The sequence below is a fragment of the Paramisgurnus dabryanus genome, chromosome 11, assembly GCF_030506205.2.
Source record: "Paramisgurnus dabryanus chromosome 11, PD_genome_1.1, whole genome shotgun sequence".
Taxonomy (NCBI): Eukaryota; Metazoa; Chordata; class Actinopteri; order Cypriniformes; family Cobitidae; genus Paramisgurnus; species Paramisgurnus dabryanus.
The window spans coordinates 27,595,899-27,606,607 of record NC_133347.1 but is presented as its reverse complement, the minus strand read 5'-3'; the positions used below and the strand labels follow the sequence as shown (position 1 = coordinate 27,606,607).

The 10,709-nt window shown below is 38.3% G+C and overlaps 1 protein-coding gene across 3 annotated transcripts; it reads left to right on the top strand.

Annotated features, from left to right (window-relative positions):
* Nucleotides 1-1,195: 1,195 nt before the first annotated feature.
* On the top strand, nt 1,196-10,663 carry chmp7 (charged multivesicular body protein 7). 3 transcript variants are annotated; one of them, XM_065247667.2, is made up of 11 exons: nt 1,196-1,442; nt 1,652-1,927; nt 3,520-3,691; nt 4,444-4,629; nt 4,816-4,949; nt 5,080-5,128; nt 5,211-5,330; nt 5,512-5,610; nt 5,717-5,774; nt 9,634-9,861; nt 10,298-10,663. In XM_065247667.2, exons 2-11 carry the CDS (start codon nt 1,656-1,658, stop codon nt 10,333-10,335), a joined length of 1,356 nt encoding a protein of 451 aa, XP_065103739.1. In that variant the 5' UTR covers nt 1,196-1,442; nt 1,652-1,655; the 3' UTR covers nt 10,336-10,663. The 3 variants fall into 3 exon arrangements, with proteins under 3 accessions (XP_065103739.1, XP_065103738.1, XP_073672368.1); XM_065247666.2 differs by having other exon boundaries at nt 1,196-1,378; nt 10,298-10,662; XM_073816267.1 differs by having other exon boundaries at nt 1,223-1,243.
* The last annotated feature ends 46 nt before the right edge of the window (nt 10,664-10,709 follow it).

Genomic DNA, 10,709 nt, shown 5'->3' with positions numbered 1-10,709 from the left:
TGACCTTGCTAACATGACTTACTGACAAGACATTATCGACATCAATACACATCATTCATTATTAATCCAAGCAATAAATCAACGACAGACATGAATATTTTTACACTCATTTAAGCATGTAAGCTAACCGGTCGGGCCACATCTAAACAGTAGTTTAACTGCATGCGTTGCTAGCACAGCTTACTGATAAGACATTACAGTATACTAGACATTTTAGAACACTCGGTGTGAAAATAAACACATAATAGAATAATCATAATTACAGGTTGTGGTTAAGAGATGCATGTTATTCCAAATAAAGTGGGTACTGATCCATCTTTCATATTCAAACTTTTAGTAAATCCCTACTTGAAAAAGTAATTTTAACCACTGATTTTTCACATCTTCATCCTTTGGTAGTGAAAACAACACAAACTTGCCTTTACACCTGAAACCGGTGTCTTCTTGACATGATGTTTACACACTATAGCTGAAGTGACTTCTCCAGGGCAAGACTGTAGGCAGAGATTATCATGCAAAGTGTTCATATCTACGTAGATAGAGACAGGCAGAAGATTCAAACTATATGACAAATCTTCTCACCGATTCAGAGTCGACTCCCTACTTTAGAAGCCAATACCCTTATTAATCGTGCACTTTTTGGTTTAACTATGCACATCGTTCACATTGAAGGACAGCTACATGATACACTGCAATACATGTAATTTTCGATTTTGAATCTGTGTGGCTCTTTAAATTACTGTTACTGCATTATATAAAACAAAAGCACGCAGAGGGCGACAACGGCAATTATTTTACTTTCATTTTAAAAATTTGAGATCACAGGATCACTTTTGACCAAATAACGTTTAAAACCACTTAATATTTAATATTTGGCCTCATATTAACCATAGAAACTATAAGGCTGCAGCCTCTGGAGGACGCATATGCAGGCTGCATACGTCATCAAGCCTGGTTTATTTCAGTTAACTGAGCATTACATTCGCAAGTCATCAGTTTAATTCACCAATTTATGATTAATTCAGAATAATAGTCATTTTTATAATTGTTAATATTCTGAAATAAGACAAGTCTTAATGACGTATGCAGCCTAAAAATGCGACCTCCGGAGACTGCAGCCTTCGGATTGAGAAACGCATGCAGTATATATGATGTACAGCAGGTGGCTGTATTTCACACATGAATTCAATGGCCAATAAACAGCGAAGAAAACCCATTGTTGTCTTCCGGGTGATATATTAAGGTGAAACGAAACTCTTCGTGTGTTTTTCACCTTTTATCGATCATTTAAGCAGCATGTGGGCTTCAACAAATGAACGTCAGGCCAAATACTGAGGAGTTTTTAAGTGAGACGTCTATCAGACAGCTTGAACTTGAGGTGTGAGCTTGAATGATAAAGCAAATGGAGGACTAATTTTTGTTATATTGTGAAGTCTTGGCATGTATGTGAATGTCTTTACCAACAAACGTGATCATGATCTTGTAATACTGTATTTTACTAATACTCCATGTTACACAGACATGTTTACTAGTTGAAAGTAACCAGCTGATGTGACATTGCAAGCAGACTCCTCTTCTGCACTGTGATTTGCTATCTATCATTGACATTGCACATTATCGTATTGTGTTATTTCTCTCTCTCTCTCTCTAGCATCATGTCTGTTTCAGTCAAACAGAGAGATACTTGCTTCCCACCAGATTGGAAGGATGATGACCGGATGGCTTTTTTATTTTCGGCCTTTAAAGAGAACCGAGATGTTGACTGTACAGACTGGGATGGAAAGATAAACTTCTGGAGTCCATTGATCATTGATCACTGCAGGCGACATGGATCAGTGTGTGTCAATCTGCAGGAGTTAAACGAGAGTTTCAGAAGAAATGGATCTGTACCTCTGGGTTTGAGTACTGTCATTCAGAGCATGATCAGGTCATTCACTCTCATCTCAAACACAGGGAGCTTAATGAAATGTGAAACTAAGATCAAGGTGTTTCCTTTATGTAAATATTTAGGCATTTCGCAGTCAGGCTTATCTGGAAATTAGAAACTCGTTTCAATGGATTACAATAGGTCTAAATGTATTTTTCACTTTATTTAACATCCAGACCTCTTTACATGTACATTTATATAGATTAATATACGAGTTGAAAGTCAAGAAAAGCCCAGTATTCTACTTTTTCTATACAAGTTGATATTTTTTGTGATAAAACATAACCAAATACTGCTTTTAAAGGGATAGTTCACCCAAAAATGAAAATGCTGTCATCATTTACTCACTCTCATGTAGTTACAAACCCACATACATTTTTTTGTTCTGATAAACATGAAGGAAGATATTTTGAGAAATGTTTGTAACCATACCGTCTGTGGACCCCATTTACTATCATAGTAGGAATAAAAGGATACTATGGAAGTAAATGGGGTCCACGAATGGTTTGGTTATCAGTGAGTACATAACGGCAACCGTGTATGCAACACGCATTTGGAAAAGCAAGGTGCTAGAGAGCACTGTTCTTTTGGTGTTCAGAGCTTATCCAACATGTCCACTTAAAATAGTAAGATGCCATGGCCATTACGCAGTTTCAAATGAACACCATCATGCACTTGAAGCTTCATCACAGCCACTTTTAGATATTTATTCCAGGATAAGGGCAGTTTCCCGGACAAGGCTTCGATTAATGCAACACCAAAGAGTTTTTATTACCTTAAAATAACTTTTCCAAAAAAGTTTCAGTGGTTCATCCACTCAAAACAGGGTGAATGGCACTTTCAAATTCGCTTTGCAGCCCTCTATCGGCCAAAACCGCACTAAAGAAGTTTCCAACCGTCGGGTAGTGGTCCGTCGAGTGAAAACTACAAAAACTTGCTTTACGGCAGACCTACAATCCAATCAGAGCCAGTATTGCTGCAGTATTTACGACAGTGCTAATGAACAATTACGCTTCTAACCTGTAGGGGGAGCAAAGAGCAATAAGTCTTTAGTGTTGCTTTAATATAAGACTATGCCTTAGTCATATTAGGACATTGACAGTAAGTGGTTTTTACAAACAAACCTTACATAAACAATACTGGGGTGTATTCTAGAAACTGGTGTTAACCTGCCATCAATTGAACTTTTGGTTGGTTAAACCAAAATTTGCTTACCCTGATCATGTCAGTTCCAAAACACCTAATAAGAGTTCAGTTAACCTTCAACTGTTAACCGAAAGTTAATGCACGCAAATGGGGAATACATACAGACATTTTCAAATTCAAACCCGGGTATGTCACATAACCAGCTTTCTGGAATACCCCCAGATGTGCATCTTGAGACAAAACAATAACACTGATATAATTTAAGATGCGTATGTGCAAGATGTTTTTAAATTAAGTCAGATTAAACATGCATTTTAGTCTTGGTCTATGATAAGCCCTGTCCGGGAAACCGCCCTGATATGTAGTAGTTTTATTAATGTATATAAAACGTGAGTATTTTAAAGTCAAAGATTTACGTGAGCACATTTTTTGTTGTCCTAATGTAGGAGTGGAAAGGTACAGAAAGAATCGGATTTTGCTGCAAACGTAGATTCTGGCTGGTTATCGTGGGGTGTTGGACTGTTGTTGGTTCGGCCTTTGAAATGGACTCTATCTTCTTTGCTGGGCAGTGGGAGAGTTTCTCCGGATGAGTCATTCGTTGTGATTGAACTGGTTAAAGTAAGTGTGTCTCCAGTCTAGTTAAAAATCTGCTACTGTAAACGGCACTACACACAACCACAGAATAAGTTTCTTATGATTTGCCCAGTAATGTAAAACTTCCCATTGGTACGAATCACAATAAAATGCTTTGAGATCTGTGGTTGCTTGGAATAGGATTTAAAGGGCACCTATTATGCGCATTTTCACAAGATGTAATATAAGTCTCAGGTGTGTCTAGAATGTGTCTGTGAAGTTTCAGCTCAAAATACTCCACAGATCATTTATTGTAGCATGTCCAAAACGGCCCTATTTGGAAAAAAGTGAAAAGTGCTGTTTTTATGTGTGTACCTTTAAATGCAAATGAGCTACTGCTTTAGGTTAAAAATAGATCTGATTCCTGTAAATACAGTCTGGGATAATAGCATCCACATAGTAGCCACATTAGTGATGCAACGTGCTAACAAACACATTTAAAAAAGCTTTTGGGTAAAATTAACCAGTCAGTCAGTGGCTGTGAGTTGTGCTTTGTTAGTATGACATCACATTTACAACAGAATCAAAACAGCATGTCTAGTAAGACTTCGATTTAATGGGGATTAAAAAAGGAGGAGTGGTTTGATTTTTTTCATTGTAGGGTCACTGTGCCAACACACATTTTTGTCTAAACACCTTGTAAAAGTGGATTTCGCACAATATTGGCCCTTTAAAAGGTAAAACTTCTATGGCACGCAGGTTATCGAATGTGAATGTCGGCTGTTGTTCTCTTGCAGGAAAAGGCTGCAGCGCTTTTAGCGGCGTATCGGAGTTCTCCATTAGCAGAGCGATCTTTGCTGTCCTTTCAGGACCTGCGGGCTTTGTCTTCTCACATTTGTCCCGATGAAAGTACACTCTGCATGGCCCTGCTACAGCTACAGAGAGAAAAGCAAGTCACGGTCTCGCTCCATGAAGGCGAGAAGGTGTGTGTGTGTGTTCATGTGTTTTGGGGACGATACAGTATGAACAATGTGGTTCAAGTAGGGAATTTCAGAGAGGTTAGCAATAGCAAGCTAACTTTGAAGACATGAGTATGGTATCATTCTAATTCATATTAACACATTGGGTTAACATTGCTGATTTCAGATGTTTATTTTCTTTATGTACAGCTGGTAAAATTCAGTCAAGCAGGGCATGGCCGTGTGTCTCCTGTCAGTGAGGTGGACCTGGGCATCTATCAGCTCCAACGCAGTGAGAAACTTTTGGAAGAAAGAGTGGAGGTGTTGGGACAGGAAGTGGAAAAGTGAGGAAGTTCATCATTCAAATTGTATTTTAAAGGCACACCTTCCTGTAATAGGCCCTTATTATGTTAAAGTGTCACAGTTTATAATCATTACAATGTTAATGCAGATAATCATACTGTATGTGTGCAGGTGCAAACAGCAGGCAAAGGCTTTGCTTAAAGAGGGCAAGAAATCACAAGTAAGCATATTTTACATATTTATTTAAGCATATTTGTTTTGGGTAATAAAAAAGATGATCACCCATCCTTTTTCTGCTACAGGCTCTGAGGTGTTTACGTGGGGGTAAGTGTGTGGAGAAGAAAGCAGATCGTCTGTTTGCTCAGCTTGAGACAGTGAAGGGGATCCTGGACAGAATAGCAAACTCCCAAACTGACCGCCTGGTGAGACACAAAAACACACAGATGCACCGACAGTCTTATGCGAATATTTTTGAATGTGATAGCAAGAGATGTGTAATTCATTCAAAATGTGACTACAGGAAATGCAAATCTAGTTATCCTTTTTATACACACTAAATATCATATTATTATGCATGACTTATTGTATTATTTGTGATAATAGGTGATGCAGGCATACCAGGCAGGTGTGGCGGCTTTGAGGATTTCACTAAAGGGTGTGACTGTGGAGCGAGCAGAGAACCTTGTTGATCAGATACAGGAGGTACTAATAGATGAACACATTGTAGCTATGTATGGTCTGTGATATTATAGGTACAGCATAGTTTAAAGATTTAAAGTTAAGTTATTTATTTTCTACCTTTGTGCAGTTGTGTGATGCTCAGGATGAAGTGAACCAGACTCTTGCCAGTGGGACGTTGGATTCTGGTAATGGTTTCATTCTGTTATATTTTGCTCTTGTTGATACGGTCAGTTTACAGTACACTACTGGCAGACTATACTTAAAGGGACTCAGAATGAAAATGATGTTATCAATTACTCAAACAACCTTTTTCAGAACAAAGTCTCACTTATACTCTCAACCCTCTAACTCTCACTATCTATCTCTCCTCCAACACGCGCTCCTCTTCCTCTAACTTTCACTCCTCTTCCTCTAACTCTCAGTTCTAACTTGCCTTTACTCTCACTCCTTGTGCCTAACTCTCACTTTTACCTCCTCCTCCTCTAACTCTTAGGCCGGTGACACACTGGATGTGTGGCGTATCTGTTGCGTGGCGGCTGCGTCGCGTTTTCTGTGTCTGTACATACCAGAAGCATGCCTCACTCGGCGCTGACGCGCTGCTGTTGCTATAGGTGACACATATTTTGGCTCAAAAACGCTTACAAGACGCTTGCGTGTGGCGTGAAAAATAGGCGTCGGTTCTATTTCTAGCAAGCACGCGTTTCTCATGCAGGCAGTCTGCAAGCTCTAACCTGTTAACATGGAAGCCGAATTAAAAACGGACACGCCACGCATCCAGTGTGTCACCGGCCTTACTCCTCTTTCTGTAACACTCACTTTTACTTTTATTCCTTTTCCTCTAACTCATACTTTTACTCTCACTCCTCTTCCTGTAACATTCACTTCTTTAACTTATGTCTTTGTCACCTTTTTCACTTCTGATGAGTTTGCTCTCCTATCTTCCTGTAACTTTCACTTTTACTCTCCTCTTTCTTCCTCTAACTCTTACTTTCACTCTTCTCTCTTTAACTTTCACTCCTCTCTCTCTTTAAGTTTCACTTTTGCTCTAACTCTTATTTTTACTTTCACTCCTCTTCCTGCAACTTTCACTTTTACTCTCCCCTTTTTTCCTCTATCTTTTACTTTCACTCCTCTTCCTCTTACGTTCACTCCTCTTCCTCTTACGTTCACTCCTCTTCCTCTAACTTTCACTCCTCTTCTTTTAAGTTTCACTTTTACTCTCCCTTCTTTTCCTCTAACTCTCACTTTTACTTTCACTCCTCTTTGTGCAACTTTCACTTTTACTCTCCCCTTTTTTCCTCTATCTTTTACTTTCACTCCTCTTCCTCTTACGTTCACTCCTCTTCCTCTTACATTCACTCCTCTTCTTTTAAGTTTCACTTTTACTCTTCCTTCTTTTCCTCTATCTTTCACTTTTACTTTCACTCCTCTTCCTGTAACTTTCACTTTTACTCTCCCCTTTCTTCCTCTAACTCTTACTTTTAGTCCTCTCACACTTGCTTTAACTCCTCTTCCTCTTACGTTCACTCCTCTTCCTCTTACGTTCACTCCTCTTCCTCTTACGTTTACTCCTCTTCCTCTTACGTTTCACTTTTACTCTTCCTTCTTTTCCTCTATCTCTCACTTTTACTTTCACTCCTCTTCCTGTAACTTTCACTTTTACTCTCCCCTTTCTTCCTCTAACTCTTACTTTTAGTCCTCTCACACTTGCTTTAACTCCTCTTCCTCTTACGTTCACTCCTCTTCCTCTAACTTTCACTCCTCTTCTTTTAAGTTTCACTTTTACTCTTCCTTCTTTTCCTCTATCTCTCACTTTTACTTTCACTCCTCTTCCTGTAACTTTCACTTTTACTCTCCCCTTTCTTCCTCTTCCTCTTACTTTTAGTCCTCTCACACTTACTTTAACTCCTCTTCCTCTTACGTTCACTCCTCTTCCTTTTACGTTCACTCCTCTTCCTCTAACTTTTACTCCTCTTCCTTTAAGTTTCACTTTTACTCTTCCTTCTTTTCCTCTATCTCTCACTTTTACTTTCACTCCTCTTCCTGTAACTTTCACTTTTACTCTCCCCTTTCTTCCTCTAACTCTTACTTTTAGTCCTCTCACACTTGCTTTAACTCCTCTTCCTCTTACGTTCACTCCTCTTCCTTTTACGTTCACTCCTTTTCCTCTAACTTTCACTCCTCTTCCTTTAAGTTTCACTTGTACTCTTCCTTCTTTTCCTCTATCTCTCACTTTTACTTTCACTCCTCTTCCTGTAACTTTCACTTTTACTCTCCCCTTTCTTCCTCTAACTCTTACTTTTAGTCCTCTCACACTTGCTTTAACTCCTCTTCCTCTTACGTTCACTCCTCTTCCTCTAACTTTCACTCCTCTTCTTTTAAGTTTCACTTGTACTCTTCCTTCTTTTCCTCTATCTCTCACTTTTACTTTCACTCCTCTTCCTGTAACTTTCACTTTTACTCTCCCCTTTCTTCCTCTAACTCTTACTTTTAGTCCTCTCACACTTGCTTTAACTCCTCTTCCTCTTACGTTCACTCCTCTTCCTCTAACTTTCACTCCTCTTCTTTTAAGTTTCACTTGTACTCTTCCTTCTTTTCCTCTATCTCTCACTTTTACTTTCACTCCTCTTCCTGTAACTTTCACTTTTACTCTCCCCTTTCTTCCTCTTCCTCTTACTTTTAGTCCTCTCACACTTACTTTAACTCCTCTTCCTCTTACGTTCACTCCTCTTCCTTTTACGTTCACTCCTCTTCCTCTAACTTTTACTCCTCTTCCTTTAAGTTTCACTTTTACTCTTCCTTCTTTTCCTCTATCTCTCACTTTTACTTTCACTCCTCTTCCTGTAACTTTCACTTTTACTCTCCCCTTTCTTCCTCTAACTCTTTCTTTTAGTCCTCTCACACTTACTTTAACTCCTCTTCCTCTTACTTTTACTCTTCTTCCTCTTACTTTCACTCCACTTCCTCTAACTTTCACTCCTCTTCCCCTAACTCTCACTCCTAGCTCTCCCTGTTACTCCCCTTCCTGTAACTTTCACTTTTACTATCACTCTTCTTCCTCTAACTCTTACTTTCACTCCTCTTCCTTTAACTTTCACTTTTAATCTTCCTCCGTTTCCTCTAACACATACTTTTACTTTCACTCCTCTTCATCTTCTTCCTGTAACTTTCACTTTTACTATCACTCCTCTTACTTTCCCTCCTCTAACTTTCACTCCTTTAACTCTCACTCCTAGCTCTCACAGTTACTCCTCTTCCTGTAACTTTCACTTTTACTATCACTCTTCTTTCTCTAACTCTTACTTTCACTCCTCTTCCTTTCACTTTTACTCTTCCTCCATTTCCTCATACTTTTACTCTCCCTCCTCTTCCTCTCAATATTACTTTTACTTTCCCTCCTCTAACACTCACCATTACTCTCACTTTTACTCCTCTCCCTGTAACTTTCACTTTTATTCTGCCTTTTCTTCCTCTAATTCTTACTCCTCTTCCTGTAACTTTCACTTTTATTTTTACTCCTCTTCCTGCAACTTTTACATTTACTCTCCCTCCTCTTCCTCTCAATCTTATTTTTACTCTCCCTGCTCTTCTACTGATTCTCATTTTTCTAACTTTCACACCTTTTATTCTCACTCCTCTCCCTGTAACTTTCACTCCCCCACTTTTACTTTCACTCTTCTTTCTCCAACTCTCACTCCTCTTAGTCAGTTTCACCAATATTTTAACAATTCATAAAAGATCAATCACTGTCTAATCTTCTGAGATTTCAGTAAGGAGAGCACACACTGTGAATGTATATTAGTACAGTCTACATGTCTGTCGTACCCGAGTTTAAACGATCCATGACGCACAGTGTGATGAGGTAATGATCTTATAGGAGTGCAAAAATCCTGCCGTGTATTCCGGGCTTTAGGCATCTTAGCGTCTTGACCTGGAAGCGGTAGTCTTTGACGACAAACTTAAAAAGCAACACGGATACCACACCTTCACAGCAGAGCTTATCCATAAGATTGTTTTAATAAGTAATATCTCACACTTTCATAGGTGGCGATTCAGATGAGTTGGAGGAGGAGCTGAAGTCATTATTGGAGACAACCATCTCAGAAAGCAATGATGTACTGCCAGAGGTCCCTACACATCCTGTTTTTCCTGCTAGAAAGACAGGAGATGATGATTTTATCCAATCTCTGCCCACTGTGCCTAACGCTGGCCTGGGTATCACAGATGAGGAGTTGGACAGAGAACTGAGTCGGCTTGCAGTCTCTGACACAGGTTAATTATTATTTTTAAGCATTGTTATATTGTAGCATAGTTTTAAATATATATCTAGTTGGTGTATTGTGTGCTGCTTGCCAGGGTAAGTAGTATTTCTATAGCTCAGATCTGGTTAGAAATTTGCGATTTTCAGCATTTTGTAAGTTAAAACTGTGCCCTATTCCGATTCTGTTATTTAGTTTATTTGCTGACAAATGCTATTGAAAACATTTCTTACACATTTTGAACAGGCAGACAGTGAACAGATTATGAATCTACATTGTAACACTGAATTACATAAGATCTTATCAATTTGTTACTTTTGTAATATTTAATATGAAGATATTATATAACATTCAGCAATGCAACAAACAAACTTGAATCAGCAACAAAGGTTTACACAATGTTCTGGTTTTAGTGTATTTCTTAATGCATTTGTGTCTCTGCTTCTCAGATGTGTCATCTAACAGGAGACTCGAGCCGGCACAGTAATGAAGTTTCGGCGTAAAGTAACCTCTAAAATGGGTTAATCTTTATCCATTAAAAAAGCCATCAAAGACCTGACAGTACAATACATGTGTGTCCTTGCATTGTACTAAGCTCTTATTCATGTTTGTACTAGCATGTTTAGTTTTTTTTTTAAAGAATATTTTAAAATTGGCCTTTGAGTTTGTAAAGTCTGTACAATGTATTATCTAATAAAAACTTATGATGCCAAATAAATATATAAATACTTTAAATGTGGTTTTGTTTTAAGAAGTATGTTAAACAATTTAAATGTAAAAAATCAATTATGCACTTTGTCAGAGTATGAATAAATTGATCAAAATGTATAAAAATAATAAAAGATAATTTATAAAAACAAA

Excerpts from the sequence above, each read along its gene's own strand:
- chmp7 (XM_065247667.2), top strand. The coding sequence starts at position 1,656 with ATGTCTGTTTCAGTCAAACAGAGAGATACTTGCTTCCCACCAGATTGG. Across the intron at positions 4,630-4,815 it reads CGCTCCATGAAGGCGAGAAG|CTGGTAAAATTCAGTCAAGC; the intron begins GTGTGTGTGTGT and ends CTTTATGTACAG. Across the intron at positions 4,950-5,079 it reads TTGGGACAGGAAGTGGAAAA|GTGCAAACAGCAGGCAAAGG; the intron begins GTGAGGAAGTTC and ends GTATGTGTGCAG.